Source organism: Andrographis paniculata, unplaced genomic scaffold (genome assembly GCF_009805555.1).
Source record: "Andrographis paniculata isolate CXL003 unplaced genomic scaffold, ASM980555v1 Contig22END, whole genome shotgun sequence".
NCBI lineage: Eukaryota > Viridiplantae > Streptophyta > Magnoliopsida > Lamiales > Acanthaceae > Andrographis > Andrographis paniculata.
The window spans coordinates 3328586-3350838 of record NW_026137513.1 but is presented as its reverse complement, the minus strand read 5'-3'; the positions used below and the strand labels follow the sequence as shown (position 1 = coordinate 3350838).

The 22253-nt window shown below is 33.6% G+C and overlaps 3 protein-coding genes across 9 annotated transcripts; 1 reads left to right on the top strand and 2 right to left on the bottom strand.

The window, feature by feature from the left end:
• Positions 1 to 1924: 1924 nt before the first annotated feature.
• LOC127245399 (D-cysteine desulfhydrase 2, mitochondrial) lies at positions 1925 to 4373 on the bottom strand. 5 transcript variants are annotated; one of them, XM_051266243.1, is made up of 7 exons: positions 4166 to 4373; positions 3554 to 3871; positions 3283 to 3325; positions 2855 to 3199; positions 2641 to 2770; positions 2415 to 2573; positions 1925 to 2340 (listed from the first exon to the last, which is right to left on the bottom strand). In XM_051266243.1, the coding sequence occupies exons 1-7, from the start codon at positions 4193 to 4195 to the stop codon at positions 2133 to 2135; spliced, it is 1233 nt and encodes a 410-aa protein (XP_051122200.1). In that variant the 5' UTR covers positions 4196 to 4373; the 3' UTR covers positions 1925 to 2132. The 5 variants fall into 5 exon arrangements, with proteins under 5 accessions (XP_051122200.1, XP_051122201.1, XP_051122203.1 ...); XM_051266244.1 differs by having other exon boundaries at positions 2526 to 2573; XM_051266246.1 differs by lacking the exon at positions 4166 to 4373 and adding an exon at positions 4042 to 4062.
• Positions 4374 to 4595: 222 nt separating this feature from the next.
• On the bottom strand, positions 4596 to 10688 carry LOC127245398 (oxysterol-binding protein-related protein 1D). 2 transcript variants are annotated; one of them, XR_007837433.1, is made up of 9 exons: positions 9540 to 10688; positions 8452 to 8808; positions 8204 to 8291; positions 7613 to 8073; positions 6495 to 6650; positions 5859 to 6167; positions 5262 to 5606; positions 4856 to 5129; positions 4596 to 4775 (listed from the first exon to the last, which is right to left on the bottom strand). XR_007837433.1 is itself a non-coding variant. In XM_051266242.1 (8 exons), exons 1-8 carry the CDS (start codon positions 10083 to 10085, stop codon positions 4953 to 4955), a joined length of 2439 nt encoding a protein of 812 aa, XP_051122199.1. In that variant the 5' UTR covers positions 10086 to 10688; the 3' UTR covers positions 4766 to 4952. The 2 variants fall into 2 exon arrangements, 1 of the variants encoding a protein (XP_051122199.1); XM_051266242.1 differs by having other exon boundaries at positions 4766 to 5129.
• Positions 10689 to 16735: 6047 nt separating this feature from the next.
• On the top strand, positions 16736 to 21012 carry LOC127245475 (uncharacterized). Of its 2 annotated transcripts, XR_007837446.1 has the most exons (3): positions 16736 to 16961; positions 17492 to 19591; positions 20526 to 21012. XR_007837446.1 is itself a non-coding variant. In XM_051266381.1 (2 exons), the coding sequence occupies exon 2, from the start codon at positions 17528 to 17530 to the stop codon at positions 19448 to 19450; it is 1923 nt and encodes a 640-aa protein (XP_051122338.1). In that variant the 5' UTR covers positions 16736 to 16949; positions 17492 to 17527; the 3' UTR covers positions 19451 to 19747. The 2 variants fall into 2 exon arrangements, 1 of the variants encoding a protein (XP_051122338.1); XM_051266381.1 differs by lacking the exon at positions 20526 to 21012 and having other exon boundaries at positions 16736 to 16949; positions 17492 to 19747.
• Positions 21013 to 22253: the final 1241 nt, after the last annotated feature.

The window sequence follows — 22253 nt, the reverse complement described above, 5'->3', positions numbered from 1 at the left end:
AGGGGTGTTACAAACATTATTGACAAAATCTAGTGGTTGTCTTATGTGTAAACAGCAAAATGAAAAAGCAAATGAATATTATATAGAGTAGAGTAATAGCTTATGTTCCCCATAGTATTCACAAATAGGCATGGGCCACAATATTTTAATATTAATTATTTAATTAATTATATAATTATTAAAATTGAAGAAAAAAATAAAAAAATAAAAAAGAGTTGAAAAGGCAAGTGAGAAAGGTGCAGTCACTTAATAAAGATGGACACCAAACCAAACGACATTCCTTTCTTATGCTACTAAATATATATATATATATATATATTTATTCTCAATCGTGTAAAGCCATAAACAGGCAAATTCTGAGAAAATAAGTGTGTAAAAAGTTCTCTCTATATATATATATATATTTATTTTTTTTAAAAAAAATAATAATAATGAAAAACTGGATATTAAATACTCCCTCCGTCCCAATACAATAGTATTATTTACCATTTTTATTCGTCACAAAGCAATAGTCTTATTTCTATAAATAACCATATCACCATAAAATTAACCTTACAATTTTTTTATTACACAATTATTACTACTTTTTACACTAAAACATTCACAAGGGCAAAAAAATTTTTTATCTATTTTTTTATCTAACTACCAATATAATATCAATATTTTTAAAATTTATGGACAGAGGAGTATAATTTTTGTTAGAGAAAACAAAGTTCCATTTATACATATTTTTTTTTTTTAAAGTTTGACACTATTGATTAATAATAATTTCTTCAAAAGAAAATTCATATGAATACTATATTCTTATTCTCAAATTTCTTCACATCAAATACCTTTTACTATTCCAAAACTCTAAAATTGAGCCTTAGTATTTGATACTCATTTCGTTCCAAATTAAAGGTGTCTGTAAGAGCTTTTAATATTTTTGCTTATTGATTTTATGTAAAAAGTAATTATATTTATAACGATATATTTGTAATTTAAGTAAAAATTAAAAATATTTCGGTATTAATGTATGATTTTTTTAAAATATATATATTAAAAAATAAATATTTTAAAGTGAGAGAAACAAAAATGATAGAAAAAATATTTTGATATGAAAGGGAGAAAGTATAATTTGAAAAAATGTGTAAAAGGTAAATTATGTATATAAAAAAAAGTTGTAAGTAGAAAAAGGAGGAATTATTAATGTAAGAAAGTGGAGGGTATTAGTATTAGTTGTTGCAATGCAAACTGAGGGGAAGACCATAGTCCAGAATCCATTCTTTCTTGTTCCTCTCTCTCTCTCTCTCTCTCTCTCTCTCTATCTCTTCCTTATTACCAGGAATATTGTTTTTTTCTTTTTTTGTTTATGTTTTTGTGCTTTGTCCTCCACCGCCACCTTCGTCACCAATCAATATAATCGCTAATGTATCTCTATGTAATGTAATTCTTGTCTGGATATTGCATTATGGGCAAAACCAGACACAGTTACAGACAGCCTTGTAATACTAATAACACTTTTGAGATTATTTACCAATAATAATAATTTATTATTTATTATTTATTTATTAATTAATTAATTGATTTATGGGGCTGGGCTGGTCTGGTCTGGTCACCATTGCCAAGAACTTAGTGTTGATTTTGCTGCAGAGATGGCTGGACCCAATGCACTCATCCCCCACTTTTCTTCCTTCCAAGACATATACACATATACATAAACTATAATTAATCAATTCTATTCTTTCTTTAACTAATTAATATTTGTGTCTCTATTACTAATTTTACCTAAATCAATAAATCAATATCTAATTATTATTTTTCGATTCAAATTCTTTATTTTTTATCATTTTTTTTAATAAAATATATATATATTTTTTTTATGTTTACGTCGATCAGTGTTAATAATACTAATGATTACTTCAAATCAAACCATAGACACATACACACAGTCCCAATTGAATTAAGTTAGAACAACAAAGCTACACTACACAACAATCCCCAATTCTCAATTTCTAATCGATCTTAATGCATTCGAACATTCTCAATAATTGAATAAACCTTTCTAACACAAACAAACAAACAAATTTCACGTTAGTACGATATTGTCCGTTTTGAACAAAGCAAGTTGAGAATTCATTCTACCATCGACGTCACCGAAAGTATGCGCTGTAGCGCTGCGCCACTCCGAACATCCCCAACGTCCCTCCGGTGTGCACCATCGCCACATCCGACTCTTTCTCCGCCAGTTGAGCCGCGACATCCCAAGCAGCCAACGTGTATATAGGATCGACAAGAACACCCGTTTCCCGCGCTATTTTTTGGCATTCCGCAACTTCACCTTTCAACACATTACCAAACCTACAACAACGACAACAATCCAATTATCATTTCGACACGACACAATCGATACAAATGTCGCCAATACACATTACTTTCTCGGGACACGGCGCTCGACCCATTGCACAATCCCGGTTTGTCGTTCACTCAAAGTCGGAGATATTCCGAGTAATTCGGATATCAAATTTTGTTCTCTTTCCTTGTACCTTTCGATCGTATCAGCCAGCATTACGGCTGTGATCTTCCACGGCAGCCTGATTCGCAAACACGATCAAGAATTCGAAACGACAAACTAAGACCAAAATATCACGAGAATCGCACCCTAAACATAGAGCTCCAAGAGCCAAACCAACAGCCGTCGTCCCAGTGCCAGCATCGACAATTATATTCAACTTCCGCATAGTTCCAAACACATCTTTCCGCGACAAATATTGTATCAATCGCATCACACCTATTCGAAATCCAAAGGCAATCAATCAAGCATCCGTAAACAACATATTTCAACAACATTTCTAACACAACACAAGCAAATTACCTAGCAGAGCCACAGCATCCCCTGCACCTTCATTCACGACAACAACTTTCTTCACCTCCTCAGAACATTCGCCACGATCTGCTTCTACAATGTTCGATTTTCCAGAATTGCAATTTCTAAACGAAGCCTCCAAAATATCGACAAGCCTTACAACGGATCCTTTATCGCCAGCTACCAACTCGGCATGCCTTGCAAGCATTTCTTCTCTTTCAGCATACACAGATCTTGGAACATAAACGACATTTCCATATAATTTCGAAACAAGATTGTAGCCAGTGAGAGTTTTCGGCTCTTCCCCTCGAAGAAGTAAGTGTGACTTCAATCCCCTCTCGGAACACGACACAGCTGCATTATGTTAGATCTATTCTTGTAACCATAATACACTAAAAAATTAACCGGAAAACAAACACCATTGATCAAAATCCTACCGACAGCAGCAGCGTGCGCGCTTTGGCAGCCACCACATGTAACCTATACATACATAAACAGGACATTATTCATTTTTAAGCAAGTTCGAAGCCGATAATGCCGACAATTTCAGGCGAAACATAGCTCAGAATTCATTTCAAATTTCCTCCACCAACAGGGTTAAACATTCCAATGCCATACTACTGTTAGAACTTAGAAATTCGGATTTGACAATTGATTTCAATATTAATGAGCTAAGTATATAAATCTAGAAAACACAATCAATCTCACCACGTCGGTTACAGCATTATCTTCAAGCAGGGGAAGCAATGCATCTAACTTCCTTGCCTTATTGCCATTCACCAATGGATGCAGCAAGTCGTCCCTCACCACATAGAATGATGGATGCAACTGGTTCTTTTGCATCGAACCGTCGCCTAGGCGTGGTTCATTGATACTGCGAAACGAAGTATCTCCATTAGACTGACTTTCCTTTGTGTTCAAAATCATTATCTGGTTAACCTTCGCATCTGGACAGCTCAAGGTCCACTTTCTGTTCAGTAATTCAGACACAAATTCATGATTTGCTGTATAGTGCTTGAAGAAAACCTGGAAAACAGTAGCCAGAATCATAGATATCACCTCCAGGAAAACAAAACAAAAAAAATTAATGCATTAGACTTGCTAACATTTAAAGCTCTAAGAACTGTGACACCGAAAGGGATTGATTCGATAAACTTAAAGCTCGAACAATTTATTTTCCTTCAAGTTTTCCACACCTCATCTTCTTCCAAAACACACACACAGTTGATTCTTCAAATATCTTGTACCAATGCAAATGCTCGAAGACTTGGATATATTATCCAAATGCGAGTGAATTTCAATTAAGAGAAGCAAAATTACCGAATTCCGAGGAAGTGTTTGAAATCTCATGCTTAGAAAGGTCCTGAGATTGATCAAATAATCGGTCAGAGTTTGCCCTTACGTTCTCCGTAGGTACTATCTTCTTCTTCACTCGCTTCGTTAAATTTCCCTTAAAGCCCTTAACTTTCATCTTCTCAGAAATCCTCACACCCATAAATCACATTTGAATCTTTCTTGAAAAAGACTTTTTTTTACCTTCCTTTTTTTGGTTAATTTTCATTTGGGTGTTTGATGTTTAATATATAAAAAAAATTCTTTCTTTTTTATATTCAACATAAAGTTTCTAGAATTTGTTTCCTTCTCATTTTTACTAAGTTCATCAATATTTCATTTGGTCTTTAGCATATGGCATTTTTCCTCTAATTGTCTTTTTTTGGGTACACAATACTTGATGCAAATGATAAGACAATTTTGGAGTATTAGCTTCTATAAGAAGATAAATGTTGTGATGAAGTTAATGCCCAAACATCCCGTGAATCGTCAGCCTCGGCCGGCTGGTTCGAATGCCGGCCCTTCCACTGCCGCATTGCGCCAAGATTCGACGCACCAAGCCAAGCTCAAGCTCAAACTCGCCGATGGGGTGAGAACACTGTATTTAATTAAACTTACATATACACTTTTCTCACACCAAAAATATTCTACAGTACAAATTTGAGAATGGCAACCAACCTGTGGAAGACTACAACAGCATTTCCAGATGGAATTGGCACCATAATTTGAGGTTTGGATTAATCTTCTTTTTGCCTTGTGTTGAGCTGAGAAAAGCTTAATCTTCGGCAGTAGATGGTGGAGGGCAGTCGCAAGGCTGCCCAAATATGTCGGGAATGCCATCCCAGTCATGTTCGTCTCTTGCTTCCCAGTACCCTCCCATGTACCTGTAACAGCCATTCTCATCCTTCTTGAACCACCTCGGTTGCCACCCTCGATCTTGCATTTTCCTAGCCTGCAAGAAAAATATTGCACCATAGTTAGAATGATGTGCTTTTTAGAGCAGGTGATGTCTTAGAGACCAGAATGTAATATAATAAGTGCACATGTTCGATGGATTCAAGGATGGATGTGAGTAAAGATCAACCTGTCTCTGCAACTGTTCGAGTCTTAGTTTCTCTGCATTTGCGAATTCGTATTCTCCATTCTCCAAATGTCTTTGATCGGGTCTCAGTCTTGAGTCTGTTGGTGGCAGCTTCTCCTTTAACCCTGACGTCAACTCATTTAGAGATATGGCGAATGGCGTGAGGTTGTATCTAGTCTTGGTAACCGATTTATCCCTTTCCCACAGCAATACAGCTTCTGTCATCGGATCATACCCTTTTGGCTTTGTAGTTGGATCTCCCAACACATAATACATTGCTTCGTCCCACTTCCCCAGCAAAATTGCCACTTTCTCTCCGGTTCGATTGTCTTGCACAAATCCATGAACCTATATTTAGACAAAAATAACACCTTATGAAAACAACTTAGCTAGCTACCAATAGGATAAGTGATTTAGCGGACTTCCTGAAGCTTGAAAGAAAGTCGGACATGGAAGAATGATTATTAGTAAATGATGATATATTGCTAGCAATCACTCAAAAAATAGCATGCTTATAAATTTGTCAAAACTTTATATTCTTGGATTTTCATTTTTCCATGCTAAATATGAACTTAATGATAAGAGGATTAGACAATCTACCTGATGCGGATTCCGGTCAATGATAGATTGCTCCTTGAACTTGAGCTTGCAAGAGTAATTACCACTGCCTTTGATTCGCATGGTGCCGTAATGATCACAATAGATTTTGCCAATTATAATATTATATATAGAAGTAGTCACCTTGCTCCACTCAAAGGTCTCACCGTCTTCGAACTGAAGGGTAAGAATTCCCACAGGATCAAGCTGAATAGAACGACCCCAAAATTTGCCTTTGAGATTAGAGTCTGCCCAAAATTTCCAACCTTTACCCTCACAATGACAGGCAACAATCATAGGATGATGACTGACCTGAATGACAAGAAAACAATGGACTAAGCACGGAAAAAATTTACATTTACGACTAACATCAAGCAGACAACCTTACTATCAACATCATGTACGCAACAAAAGGCTATTTATTTTTAGATTTGCTTTCGTGTTTATGTTTTGATTTTGGGGTAAAATAGTTGCATGTGATGTATTGTATGGAAGAATAGTGTGTTTTTGTGAGCTTGCATGGTAAACAAACTAGGAGAGAGAGAGAGAGAGAGAAAGCACCCAAAATTCTTTATCGAGTAATAATACTACACATGAAATCATTATGTAAATAACTGATTTGAAACTGAAAAATGCAACCTTTTCAGAGAAAAAACGTAAGCCCTTATCTGGATAGTCAGCCTCATAGGTTTCCCCAAGAAGTGGATTGAAGGGTTTGCATTGCCGTCCTTCTGTTGAAGAGTAACCAGACACGGCAAAGGCTGCTACATTTAAGATTCTCATCAAATCATTTCCCTGCAGAAGCAAAAATAAATGTGGTAAGTATAATGAAATTGGTTTACAAACAAAAATTCAAATTTTCATCATGTAAATCACCGGTCAATAAATCCCTACAGATTCATGGTAGGAACCAAGTCACAAGTGATTGCTAATCAATAACTGTAAACAAAGTGGAAAAGGTAGCAGGATTGAAAGATGATGTATTCATGAAACTCTTAACCAGGCTACAAGCATTAAACTAAAATAGAACTATCAGTGCAAATTTGCATGAAGGACTAAAAGGTTTAGACTATCCGCAAACTTCAAGTTAGACCTTAGGATGACTTATGTGTAACAGTTATCTGATAAGTTTTGTAGTTTCTCTAAGTTTGAGTGTTCAAGGGACTAAAACATCCCACACTACATGATGCAGGTAATGAACATTCATTCCATCATATATCCCGTCATCTAAGACAGACATGTCTGGAGGCTGAGATGGTGGCAAATGACCAAATCAGTTTACTAATATGAAGCTTCTTGCAAGAAAACTGCTTGAGAGAAGAATACTTCACAAGATTTTGTAAAGTTATATCTTATGCTGTATTGAGCTGTTGTAACTACTGCGTTATAATGTACCTCAATTCCCAACACTGGACTTACCAATTAAAGGATAGCATGACAAATATCATGGTATAAAAATATAATTCGCATCTGAGGGTATTATCACAGCCCATCAATCTAGTTAAACACAATTACCTACATCTCATGTTAATGCTGATGCAAACTGAACTAATAACACAGACAATAAGAGCTAATGATTGAGTTTTTAATATCTGAATGTGTAAGTTCAAGAGAGCAAGAACTATCTTCAAAGTAGTCTATATATTGGAATTATTTTTTCGGACCCGCATTTGTACCTCTAAACAAATATTGCAGCAAACAAGGACCCAAATAAACCTTCCATCCGTTTAGAAAAATAGCAAGGATAGCAACCTGACCTGTTTTCCCCATTCAAGTGCTTGGTCAACAAGATGCGAGTACTCCAAGTCTTCAAAACATTTCTGCAATGAGGACAGAGGCTCGTTAAAGTATACAGGAAGGCAAACCCCAGACAAATCCTTGCCAATATTGTCCTTGATTATTGACCACAGCCCAACCGGCTTCTCTTTCTCCTTTGGGTCTGGTAAATTATCCCTTCTTTTGATAGATGGAAATTTGATTGTCTTTATTTCCATCCCAGCTTCCCTGAAATCTCCCGAGACAGAAAAATCTTTATTTCCATATATTGGATTATCTCTACTTCGATAAGAAGCACTTCTTAAAGATTCAGCAGACAAAAAGTCATTGGTGTCAAAAAAAGTTCCATCATCATCATCTGTTTCAACATCTACACCATATCGGCTTTCATTATCAGCATCTGAATCACTTGCACTGCCCTCAGACATTACTGAATAGAAATCTGCAAGAGTTTCAAATGAAAAAGAGAAGGTAATCATGTGATTGCAAATAACATAATTTGGATATTTTAAGATTCATGCTTTGGTATCATTGTCTAAGTAAGCATGAGGTTATAAACTTGAACAACAAACCACTGAATCTTCTATTTCCTTGTCCACAGCAAGAATCACGTGCCTTAGTTTCATCCACTACTGTCGTTTCCAATTCTATCTTCTCCGTCTAGAAAACAAAACAAGTGGGGTTAAAGTCCTTAGGAGTTCGTGTTATGAGACCAACACCCATTTTAACAAAAGGTAAGCTCATGTAGGATTTTAACATTCATATACATATATTTTTGTTAAATCAGTGTATGATATTTAAAAAACAGATTAGTGTGAACCTCCAGCCTTCTTAAAGTGTCAAGCAGCAAGATGTGTTTGAGTTGAAGATTCTTCATCTGATTCTGCATCTGAGAAAGTTCAGCTAGCATTATTGACTCACAATCTTTAACAAGTGTCTCATTGACACCCTCTTGTGTCAACCGTGATCGTAGCTTCTCTGTTGACACAACAAATTCTTCGGAAGTTGCCAAATCATTGCTTGTCAATAATCTTGGGAATTTGTCTTTGGCAACTAGGAGAGCCTCAATCCATGAAGCCCTGTCCTCTCGAGATTGACAACGCAGGTGTAGTGTTTTGGTTCCAGTGAATATGGAAAGTCTTTTGTCATCTGACTTGCTTGCACGAACTGATGAAACCTGTCCATCATTTAGCTTGTTGTTCAATGGCTAATCATACAAAACAAAATCCAAAGATAGCCAGAATCCTCGTTGAACAAAAGCTACCAGTCGTAGATGACAAGTATCCATTGACAAGAAGTTCATAACATGATACATATACCGAGCCATTTTACAGAAAATAATTCAACCAAATGCAATTGAAAGTAATAAATACTTGCTCAGGAGAACCCACTATTGTTCCATACACAGGATCAAAGTTACCTATTCCAAAACCTCAGTATTAATACATATATAGGACGAGTATTGCTGTGTCGTATTGTTTATACTTAGAAAGCAATATGCAAAAACATGAAAATTTGTCCCACGACATTAGTCCACTAACTTCTTAGAATGACGAGCAAAATTAACAAAATTGAACTAGATTCTTCCTAACAGTTTCTGTTGTTAAAATGCTTAACGATTACATTCTATCCAATGATGTCTCTATCTATTCAACGATTTTCAACATATCCTTAACAGCCCTATGATCTGACACACGAAACTGCACAATAAAAACAAGCAGGCTTAGAAAATGAACAAAAGCAGTGCGTCATACACAAAACATTTCGGCGATGTTAACTTCTTGGAAGACACACATGCGGATGGGTCAAAACAGAAAAACCATAACTGAGCATACACACAACATTTAACCAGTATATTCGTGTAATCTGCACATTTTATATATACAAACAAAACAGAAGTCAACTTACCTTCAAATGTATCTCCCCAAACGGTTTCCACTGCTTCCCTGAACTGAACACACTCGCCCTAAGCCCGTTTCCATTTCCGCTTCCACTCCCATTCCCACTGCCACCTTTTCTCATATAACGCCAACTCTCCTCACCAATAATTCTAACCCCCTTTTCCCTGCTCGAACTCACTACGATCTTATCCGGCCCGTGTACCTTATAATACGACAGCACCCCATCTTCCAGCATGAACCATCTCTCCCTCCAACCCTTGCCGTAATTCACCCATTTATACAGAATCCCAACTACACTCTTAATTTCATCATTATTATCCTCGCATTTATCAGCCAATGAATCCACTGCACCTCCCCCGCCGCCATTGGTCGACAAGCTCCTCCTCGAGTTAAAACTCACAGGTCTCAAAATCACATTGCTACAGTTATAAGACTCTGCACTCTCATCGCCGCAGCTCCTATCGAATACCAGCTCCTGACTTAGGGTTTGTGACTTCACCACAGCTCGATCCTTCTCAACCGACACCGGAGCAATGCAGCACAGCGGATTCATCTCCCTGTTCCAACCAGCAATACGCAGAACCCGATCCGATCACCGCCTCGGATCCTCAACACCGCCGCAGCTGCACACCCGATCGTAGATCGATTGAGCCACAATAGCTCAAATACACCACCATATGCCGACCACCCCCAGGAAAGGAAAAGCGCAATACCACAAATCGAACAGTCACGGATCTGCAAATCGGTAGAGTGCAAGCATAATAGGTCGTAACGCGGCAGCAGTGCAGAGGAGTGTGGCGAGTATCGCTGCAGATCCAATTAATGCGAGTACTGTCAGAGTGCGTAGGTTAAGCAACAGCGCCGATTTAAATGCATGGAAGGAGAGCTTCGGGGGTTCAGTTAGGCGTAATCATTGCGGGGGACAGCTAACGTGCGCGGTGGTGGCAGTGCGCCTCTGCGGCTCCCCTCTTTCTCTCTCTGTCCTCCTCTCTCTCTCTACTGTGCAAAACTGTGTGGGGGAACGCCAGAGCAGAACAGAAGCCAGCCAGGGGCGCTCCGGTAAATATGGGAAAATGGTCTGACAGGTCAAATGACAGAAATGGGTCTGTAGGCTTCGTTTACGTGAAAATTGACTAGCTTGTTGACCAGGGGTATTCTCGAGAATTACGAATAAAGCTTCTGGTCTCTCCATCTTCGGTACTTCACCTTATTCTTTTGTTATTTCCAAATCAACGTATGCACTGCCGACCTCTACTTTAAAAATTAAAAAAAATATATATATATATTATATATATTATAATACCGTAATATTATTATAAATCAACAACCTCGTTATTGTTCCTTCGTCTTATTTAATTTATTTATTTTTTTTAGTTTTATATATTTTTTTAATATCATTATATTTTTAAATTTATACTTTTTATTTAATTATATTAATTTCAATTTATAATTACTTTTATTAAATTATAAAAATTATTTTTATTAATATATTTTTAAATTATTTTTAAATTATTTTATACTTAAAATTAAAACTGTTTACCTAATTTAACCTGGATAATACTCTTTCGTGCTAATATAAAATTATCCTTATTTTTTTATTTTTATTACGCAGTTGCTACTATTTTTTAACTAATATATTCATAAGAGAAAAAAAAATATTTTATTCGTATTTTTTACTCACTATCAATATAATATTAATATTTCTTAAATTCCGTGCACAATCCAATTAAAATTATATTTATGGGTCGGAGGGAATATTAAATATAAATTACAATCAATTTTGTTTTGTTGTCAAAAATAATTTTTTTAACTATAATTTAAATTTAAATATATTATTATAAAAAAATATAATCATTTTATTTCAAACCGCAACAAATTCCGTACTTTTATCTTTTATATTCAGTTTTTATTTTTTATTTTATTAATTTACTTTTATTTAATAATTCAAATTCAATCCAAAATTCTCAAACAGTAACAATCTTCTTCCAAATCATACAGTTCTTTATTGCCATAAATGTTAAGGGTATGCTTCTTTTGTAAATTTGAGAAAATTTTAATTTAAGTTTAATATTAAAATAAAGTATAATAAAATATTTTGTGAAAAAAAATATTTCTTTTACCATCAAAATCCAAATAGTAAAACTTAGGGTTTGATGAATAAAGAAAAAAAATCCTTATATTTTGCTAATATATTATCATAATAATAATATGATTATATTGGAAATTAAACTTACTTTGAAATTTATGGTGTGTTTGTTTGGGGGTTTGGATTTTGAGTTGGGATTTTGAATAGTAAAAATTTTGAATTTGAATAGTTGTATGATGTGATATAAATATGTGTTGATGTGATGTTTTGAATGTAAAATTGATTTTTAGTATAATATAAAAAATAAAAAATAAGTTTTTGATTTGATATTTTTTGGGGAAAAAATGGAATGAATACTGTAAATCCAATCCAATCCCCCAAACAAATACACAAACAATACTTATTAAAATTCAAATAAATAAAAAATCTATTGTAAAATATATTGAAAATTAAGATAATAACATACTATAAATAAATTATAATTATTGTTTAATATCACTAATAATTATCTTATTGTTTTTATTTATATATTATTATAATAATATTTTATTTTTTAAGAAAATATACTATTTTTTTTTGTTCTGTCTTGATATTTTTTCGGTTAAATATAAAAAGTATAGCATTCAAATAAAAATAATTTAATTTTAATTTATTTTCTATGAACAAATGTAGATATAATAGTATATTTATTTATTTTAAAAATATTTTAAAATCTCATAGTTGTCGTTTAATACTATTATAAAAAGTAAAATAAATAAACAATATATTGATTCAGACTATATATTTTTTATGTTTATATTTGAAGTTATACTATTCAGAAATTAAATTGATATATATCAAAATACTAATCAAATATTCAAATAACAAAATAAATTGTTAAATTGATATATAACCAAATTGTTTTGGATAATTGGTTTATTTCATAATGCGTTTGTTTGGTGGATATACGTGGATTTCTACTGTTCATTAGGTCATCTTCAACTCTCCACTTCATTTTTGTAGTTGCTAGTAATTTTACTCTAATCATAAACTCTAATTTTTACTCTACAACGTATATTTCCTATATATTCCTCTTTTATATTATTTTATATAACTTTTATATTTATAAATTACACCCCAACTTTAATTTATTTTTATATTAGATCCATATACATATAATTTATATTGGAGATGACCTTATAATTTTTTTCCCCAAAAATTATTAAATCAAATAACTATTTTTCATTTTTTATATTATACTAAAAATTAATTTTATATTCAAAACATTAAATCAACGTCTATTTATATCACATTATACAACTATTCAAAATTCAAAATTTTTATTATTCAAATTCCAACTTAAAATTCAAACCTCCAAACAAACACATAATAAATGCGAAAGGCATGAAAATATAAGTTTAAATTTACAAAAATAAATTTTAATATCCTACGTTTATATGTTGGATTGAAATTATTTAAACATATTAGTTTAATAAATTTCACTTATTAAATTAATTTTATAGTAAGACTTGATAATTTTCGGTCTACCACATTCTTCTCTAGTTACTTGATATAAAACTCTCAATTTATATAACAAAACAGTGAATAGTGATATGTACAATAATATAGGTGAAGGGTAAGAATAGTTAAAAGCTAAATGAAAAATCAGACATATGATGTCATATATATACAAAGAAGATTAGGTTTGCATAGTGTGACTTGTTTTATAGGATCTAATTTACACGGTATTAAATTCGATCGGGGGTTTACCTAGTGCACACTTTCACATAACAGTTGCATATTCCCACATTATAAAAATAAAAAAAAAAAAAAAAAATCAACAACATCAAAAGGTTTCTGGTCCATCTACATCGTCATTCATTATGTGTATATAGATCACACACGTGTTTATGTATAAAATGACTTTATGCACACATAAGTACGTGCTTTAAATATACATATGTATATACTTAATAGGTGATTATAAAGATAAAGTTAGGGCGGGGGTTTGGATGCGGATGTGATCTCAAAGTGGATCAGATTAGTAGCATAAAAAAGCTATCAGCCATCATTATCCATTTGGTGTATACAAACATACATCTGTATGTATATAGTAACTTTATACATACATATACACGTACTTTATACATATATATAGTTATGTATGCACCAAATAAATAATGATGAAGTTAGGGCTAGGGTGGGGGTAGCAGGGCTTATATGAATTGAGATTATATAAAATGACTTTTGATGATGATGGAAATGAGACTAGAAGAAGCCTTTTGATATTGTTGATCTAATTCCAATGTATACATATACAAATATGTATGACTTTATACGTATGCATGTAGAATTTTAATATATATGTGTCTATGTTTGTGTATACACCTAATAAGTGATGAAGTAAATGAGACTAGGGTGGGATGAGATTGCTAATCTAATCCCAAATCCGGATCAGATCAACATCATAAAAAAACTCTCAGTCTATCTACATCATCACCCAGTAGGTCTATACATATATATGTACTTTATATATACATACATGTGTGTATATACTCAATAGATGATGATGTATATAGAGCTCTGGTAGAGGTGGAGTTGTTGATATGATCTCAAAGCGTGATCAAAACATCAACATTAAAAGGCTCTCAACTCCATATGTATCATCACATATACATAAATAGATAATGATGCAGATGAGGCTCTCAGTTCTATTTGCATTATTATCCATTAGATATATATATATATTATATATATACACACACACGTATGAATGTATACATGCAATAAGTGATGATGCTGATGGGTTGGGTATGGTAGGGATGCTGATTTGATCCAAAAGTGGGATCGGATCAGCAACGTCAAAAGGCACCCGACCCCATATGCATTATCACCTATTGAAAGTATACATACACGTGATGTATACTCTCAATAGATGATAATGCAGATGAGGTCGTGTAGGGCCGTTGATCTAATTCCAAAGATGGATTATATCAACAACATCAAAAGGTTTTCGGCCCCATCCACATCATCATTCATTGGATGTATACATACATACGTATTTATGTATAATACACTCAATGAGTAATGATGTAGATGAGCAATGGTGGCGATTGGGCTGCTGATCTGATTTCACAATGAGATCATATCAATAACATTAAAAGACACCCAGTCACATCTACATCATCATCAATTAGAATATACAAATATATTGTATATGTATAAATGACTTTATACGTACATGTATATAGTTACTTTATGTGTATATATATAAAGTAATTTTATACATGTATACATATGTATGTATGTATATACTTGATAGGTGATGATGCAGATGAGGGTGGAGTAGACCGGTAGCAATGCAGCTACTTATCTTATCCAAAAGTGGGAAAGGCTCTTAATTCCATCTGCATTATCACCCGTATATACCAAATAGGTAATAGGTGATGATGCAGATGGGGCTAAAGTCAAAATGGTGCTGCTAATTTGATTCTAAATATCTATGTGATGATGCAGATAAAGTGAGGATATAACTAACTGATGATATGATCCCAGAGCAGGATCACATCAGCAGAATCAAAAGATTTCCAGCGGCATTTGCATAATAATTTATGGAGTGTAACATACAAATATTTGTTTATTTATATTTATTATTTTACATACTCCATTGTTATTTTCAATTATTTTACTTACATTTAATTATATTAAAATATTATTCTCTATGTTTCGCCCGTATTTTATTTTATTTTATTTTAAAATTATTTTAACTTCAATTTATAAGTATTTTTACTAATATTATTTATTAATTACATTTTTTTAAAATTCTTGTATTTTACCATAAATTTATATTTATATTTTTAATAAATTTATTTATCTTAAACATACTTAAATCAATTTAATAAAATTTCTAATTTTTTTAACCCATTCAAAATATTTTATTTCTATAGCTCTAATTAATAAATAAATATTTTTATCTTATTTAGAACTTATCATTTTTTTTATAAAATTAATTATAAAAATAAATATATTGATTTATTTAATTGTATTATATAAAATTTTATTATCTATAAAATAATATCGATATAATATATATATTATTGAGACATAATATTAAAATTTTCAAAATATTAACAATACTATTCATATAAAAAAATACTTCATTCATTTCGATGCTATGGTGTCCGTTTTACTGACGAGTATAATTAATAAATAATTAAAAATATATTAAATAAATATAATTATCATATAATAAAAATAATTATAAATTAAAATTAAGATAATTAATAATCTAATTAAAATTTAAAAATTAAAATAAGATTAAAATATATAATTTTTTTATAAAAAATAACAAACTAAATGGGACAAAAAAATAAAAAATTGGACAAAATATATTGACAAATTTATAATTTAAATAAAAGTTAATCATATTTTAGTATAAATGTATAATTACATATAATTTAAAATGAAATCGACGAAAACTGTGTAAAAATAGTAGCAAATTTGAATTAGGACAACTTAAATATTTGTTTGTTCAAAAAATATTTTTTCCTAATTCGCCACACTTTCATAAAAAAGAAAAGGTAAAATTGGTTATAACTTTGTATGTGGTTTCAAAATTAAGCATAAAATCTCTCTATACTTTAAAAATTAAATGGTACCTCTTTATACTTTAAAAAACTTGCATAAAACCCCACCACCTCGTGTGATAAGAAGATAATTTTCTATCTATATGTTTATGCAATATTTTTTAAAGTATAAGTGAGCGTCATGCAATTTTTTAAAGTAAAATGGGGATTTATGTTAAATTTCGAAGCCACGGAGATGTTTCATGCGACATTTTTTAAAGTATTAAGGGACATCACGCAATTTTTAAAGTAGAGAAAGAATTTAACCTGAGTTTCGAAATCACATGGAGTTATGAGCAATTTTGGCAAAAGAAAATAATAATGAAAACTCTTAGACAAACGAATTTTTTGTATTGTATTTTTATTGTATTGTATTTTGATAAACATGTCTTAACCTTTTTACTATACAATAAAAGAAAAAATTTTAACACATTGGAATGCACACGGTTTTTGTGTGCGAAAATTTCCCCAGTTTTGGTTAAACAATGGAGTATGACTAATTTTTATTTTTATTTATTTTTATCTGTATTGTTCTACCGAAAGTACGAAATCACTGAGGAGAAGCGAAGGATAAGAAGCAAGAAAGCGATAAAAATATACATTACAGGGCAATTAAATTAACTGAAGATCAAGTGATTGCAGGGCGGGCATCAATGGAGAAATTCAGCTACTCTACCTGTTGACCTCAGCCACCGGAAAACCTGCCGGGCAGCAGTGCCGACTCCAGGCATGATCTTTGGTATACTGTCGCTTTTGATGGAGTGATCTGATTTTTCTAGGGAGGGGAAATTGATTCTGTGATCCGATTGAGTTAATCTGCGTGATTGGGTGTTTGCTTCTTTGATTTTTTTTATTTTTTTATTTATTTTTAATTTAGATTTAGGGTGCCTTTGTTGTTTGATCGTCGTCCTTTTAGCTGTAAACTTCGTTGATTTAAAGTGCTGCTCTGCTTCTGGGTTAATTCGTTATTCTGTTATGGAATTATGATGTGGCCTGTGAGTTTCGGGAGGTTGTTCCTTTATGGTAATTTATGTGTCTGAGGTTTATCACAATTCAATATCTGGTTGCAACTTAATTTTGTTTTGGATTTAATGTTGGTGTTGTGGGAATGTTCATTAAATCAATTGGATCTGCCTGTAGGAGGTGTGTTTTCTGTTGTTATCTTAGTCTGATTTGAGTTTTGTGGAGAATGTGTGGATGATCTTTTTGTCTGTGTTGTTTCTGCAAAAGAATTCTGGTAATGATTTCTTGAATTTTTCTGAAAATTAGGTTGAGGTTTTTGTAAGTGGTAATTATAGCTACTTGATGGATCCGGTGACTGATGAGCAATTAGATTATGGAGATGGAGAGTATGGAGGGAATCCAAAGGTGCAATATCAACAGAGTGGAGCTATACCGGCACTTGCTGAGGAGGATATGATTGGTGAGGAGGATGAATATGATGACCTCTACAATGATGTTAATGTTGGAGAGGGGTTTCTGCAGATTCAGCATTCGGAGGCGCAGATAACGTCTGGTGTGGAAAACAGGGGATTTCAAACCGCAATAGCTAATGTTCCCGAAACAAGAAAGGAAGAAGTAGCCACAAAGGAGACAAATAATGCCAGAGTTGCCATTGAAGGGAGATATGCTCCTGCTCCCACTAACATCCAATTTTCCGAGGAGAAAACTGGGGCTGGCGGGCCTCCACAAACTGTGGATGCTGCTCAAAGAAGAGAGCTACCTGAGAATGTACATGGTTCTCATCCAGGGAATCTGGGATATCAAGGATCCATAACTATGCCACCAAAGACAGTTGTTGATCGAATGAATAGTTCAGAACAAGTAGCTGGAGAGCCTGCATCTGCGGTGAATCTTAACATGATCAGACCTAAGGTTGTTGCACAGATGCCGCCCAATCAGATGAATGCAAGTGCAAATGTCGGTATAAACCGTTCAACAGATAATGAGCATATGGCACGTCCTTCTGTAGAAAATGGAAATACCATGCTCTTTGTCGGAGAGTTACACTGGTGGACAACGGATGTTGAGCTTGAGAGCGTGCTTTTTCAGTATGGGAAAGTTAAGGAGATTAAGTTTTTCGATGAAAGGGCTAGTGGTAAGTCAAAAGGCTATTGCCAAGTTGAATTTTATGATCCCGCTGCTGCTTATGCATGCAAAGAAGGCATGAATGGTCACATTTTCAATGGTAGAGCTTGTGTGGTGGCATTTGCCACTCCTCAGACTATAAAGCAAATTGGTTCCACTTACACAAACAAGAACCAACCGCAGGGTCAGTCTCAGATGCAAGGAAGGAATTCTATGAATGATGGAGCAGGAAGAGGCAACGGAACAAATTTTCCGAGTGGAGATACAGGGAGGAATTTTGGGCGAGGAGGCTGGGGACGAGGGAACCAAGGTCCCAACAAGGGTCCAGGGGGTGGACCGATGAGAGGAAGAGGGGCTATGGGAAACAAAAACATGGTTGGGAATGCACCTGGTGCTGCTGGTGCTGTTGGAGGAGCATATGGTCAAGGTGTTGCTGGCCCTGGTTTTGGTGGGCCTCCTGGAATGATTCATCCTCAGGGTATGATGGGACATGGTTTTGATCTAGCATTCATGGGTCGAGGAGCTGGTTACGGAGGCTTTTCAGGACCTGCTTTTCCAGGAATGCTTCCGCCATTTCCAGCTGTTAATTCAATGGGGCTTCCTGGAGTTGCTCCTCATGTTAATCCAGCCTTTTTTGGTCGAGGAATGACTCCTGGAGGAATGAATATGATGGGGAATGCAGGTATGGTCGGACCTCACTCAGGAATGTGGAATGAAACTAACATGGGGGGATGGGGTGGGGAAGAGCATGGCCGAGGGACTGGAGAGTCTAGTTATGGTGGTGAAGATAATGGATCTGAATATGGGTATGGTGGAGAGGCAACTCACGACAAAGGTGTGAAGTCTAGTGTTGCTTCACGAGAAAAGGAAAGGGACTCTGAGCGGGATTGGTCTAGTAACCCCGACAAGAGGCACCGTGAGGGGCGAGAACATGATGGTAGGGACCCTAGATATAGAGATGACAAGGATCGTTATCGGGATTATCGCCCCAAAGATCGTGATGCAGGTCATGATGATGACTGGGATAGAGGTCAATCTTCAAGATCCCGCAACAGATCAGGTGCAGTGCCAGAAAATGATCACAAGTCTCGGTCTAGAGATGTTGATTATGGGAAGCGGAGACGGATGCCATCTGAGTAAATGTAATCAGGAACAGGTCTTGCAGTAGCTGAAGCCTGCCTCTAAAATTCGAAGCATGATATTATGGATAATATGAAGTATTGCAACCACTTTCTTGTTTGTGTCGGCACCGCATTCTGTGTGGACTCTGACATCGGAGAAGTAAGTGCCTTATTCACTAGGAGTTGGTGGGAAGAACAGATTTTCTTTGCTTTCAAGTTGACATAATCAAACTAAATTTGATGCCGTGCTATATATATCTACTTGTGCTATTAAGTTCAGTACTTCGTTTAGTATAATATTATACAACTGTCTTTACAGGCTGCTATCTAACTTTTTTTTTTATCACTGGAGGCGCATTTGTCATCTGGTGTTGTGTCTGTCCCTTGATAGATTTTCAAATCACTTCATGATTCTTCTTGTTTCATACCAATTTCCTGTAAATAGTTGCAAGTTTGTGATATTGGCGATTGATAAGGAATGGCAAATGTTGGTAAATGAATTAGTTCATGTTTTTTGCTTCTTCCTGTCATTGCATTGCATCTTTTTTGACAATTATCTTGTGATTGACTTGCTTTATCTCACAGAGATATAGTATATGTTTTGGAAGTATTTCGTAGTTTTTGTTTGGTTCGAGAATAATAGAAAGTAAGTGTTTGGTGTGATATAAATAGGTGTTGGATATGAAGTTTTAAAGGAAAAATAGGTTTTGATGTAATATCATAAATGAAAGTAAGTTCTGAATATGAAGTATTTCTTGTGAGAGAAATTTGATGAATAGTACGAAAATAAAGTTGAAAACATAAGCTAGCAGACGCTAAGCTTTTGCTTTTTCTCAGTTGTTATACTTTCTCATGGCCTTCTTATGGTATTGTTGCCTTAAACATTGTGACATCTGACGGAGTTTGTTAGTACCGTATGAATTATCTTGTAAGAAGAGATCAAAAGGTTATACATTTGTTACTGTAAAAATTCTGTCCTTGGTTTCCTGTCCTGCCCATTTCTTTTACGACATTTATACTTGCTATACTTTCAATTTAGCTTCTTAGTTGTACGTGATATTGACATCGAGATTTTCTTTAACTATCATACTCAGGAGCAGAGAACCATTAAATGGTGCGCTCTTGGATATCTCTGTCATGCTTAATACTATGTGACTCCAAAGAAGCCTTAATTCTATATACGATTGTTTTGCGTAGCAAAGAAGCCTTACCAATTCTTGAGGAATGTTTTCCAATTCGGAAAGAGTGATAGTTTAGTTGTTTCAAATATGCTATGTATAGTAGGTTTTATACGTGTAATCATTGCATTTGATGTGTGACTAAATCTCTTAGCTTGTAAAAGTTACATACATATCCTCCGTGACCCTGTATTTTGTTCTTGTATAGCCGAGCTGTAATTTGGGTTGAAGCATATTTATGGTGTGTTACATGTTGTACATATCCTAGTGTCGCTGTAATCCCTGTAAGGTTAAATAGGTACGAGATATCATATGTTGTCTGAATACAAGCATCGTCTCGACTTTATCCATGTTTATAATGTTGAGCTACCACTAATAAGGTCAGATGCTCGAAGAATAGCTTGGTCTTACATTCTTTTCGAATACTTTCTTTTATTTTTTTTGCATTTGCTCTCTTTTATCCCCGGGATGATTTTAAATGCTTCCCTTTTGCTCTGTATGCGTAGTTGCTCGATTTGGGAATTCACACAGCCGTTATTTTCTCATATTGTCTTGTAATTGTCTGTTCCCAAGTAGGTTTATTTTTTTCTGGTGAAATTGATTCGATTTTGCTGCAGATGATTAGTATGTCTTCATACATTTCTTGATTCAATTTTGCTGCAGCCGACCGGTATATCTTTCATACATTTTCTCCGGATGTTTTGTCGATGTTATTTCGACCATTTTGCTTCCTGTTGATGCTTGTTGACATTCTTTGTTAATCTTCTTAGAAGTTTTACTGGATGCAGATGTTCTTTGCCATTTGAATCTATTGTGAGTTTGTGACTACAACTGAGCTTCAAATTCTTGAGTAACTTCTGAAATTTTGAGGCAAGAAGTTTTACACCTTTAGGTTGTTGATATTTGCTTGTTCCAACTTTATAAAAGTTCAATAATCTTGAACTCTAATATACCATAAATAAGGATGTTTATATAATTTTTGATTTTTTTTTTAGACAGCAAAATTTCTACTTTAGGTTGATATTGCTTGTTCAAACTTAATAAAAGTTCAATAAATCATTAAATCTTGAACTCTAGTATACCATAAATAAGGATATGTTTATATACTCGAGAGTGCAAACCGGGTAAACATACCTTGCAAATACGATCATAAGTTTACTCTCCAAACTATCGTGCCATGTCTCACGGGACATTTTTGCAACTTTTGATATAATATTATTTATGACTGTATTTTTTTAAAAAAAAATAAAAATAAATAAATAGTTTTTATTTCACAAAAAGATCATATATACTATTTAATTTTTATTTATTTTTTAAATTTTTAAAACTTCTATGTAAACAAAGTAGAAACTAAATACTTGAAATCAATTATACTATAGTAGCATTTCCAATATTTTTTTTTGAAACTTTAGAGTAATCAAAGAAATTTGCTTATTATACGACAAAAAATAAATTTTTCATTCAAAATTTTATATTAATTTTTATTTTAAATCAAAATTATACTATTTTAAATCTTGAATTCAAATATAAAACCTTAAATAACAATGTTTACCTAATAGTTTTTTTATAACATTGTTCTAATGAGTATTATAAAAAAATACAATATATATTATATATACCTTATCAATTTAAAAGAATAGCAAT

What these genes read in the sequence shown, in the direction of transcription:
- LOC127245399 (XM_051266243.1), bottom strand. Translation starts at nt 4,195, where the DNA reads ATGAGATTTCAAACACTTCCTCGGAATTCG. An exon ending in CGCGCACGCTGCTGCTGTCG is followed by an intron (nt 3,200 to 3,282) that starts GTAGGATTTTGA and finishes AACATAATGCAG; the next exon opens with CTGTGTCGTGTTCCGAGAGG. An exon ending in GAGCGCCGTGTCCCGAGAAA is followed by an intron (nt 2,341 to 2,414) that starts GTAATGTGTATT and finishes TCGTTGTTGTAG; the next exon opens with GTTTGGTAATGTGTTGAAAG.
- LOC127245398 (XM_051266242.1), bottom strand. Translation starts at nt 10,085, where the DNA reads ATGAATCCGCTGTGCTGCATTGCTCCGGTGTCGGTTGAGAAGGATCGA. An exon ending in ACACTTTAAGAAGGCTGGAG is followed by an intron (nt 8,292 to 8,451) that starts GTTCACACTAAT and finishes TTTGTTTTCTAG; the next exon opens with ACGGAGAAGATAGAATTGGA. An exon ending in TACGTTTTTTCTCTGAAAAG is followed by an intron (nt 6,168 to 6,494) that starts GTTGCATTTTTC and finishes CTTGTCATTCAG; the next exon opens with GTCAGTCATCATCCTATGAT.
- LOC127245475 (XM_051266381.1), top strand. Translation starts at nt 17,528, where the DNA reads ATGGATCCGGTGACTGATGAGCAATTAGATTATGGAGATGGAGAGTAT.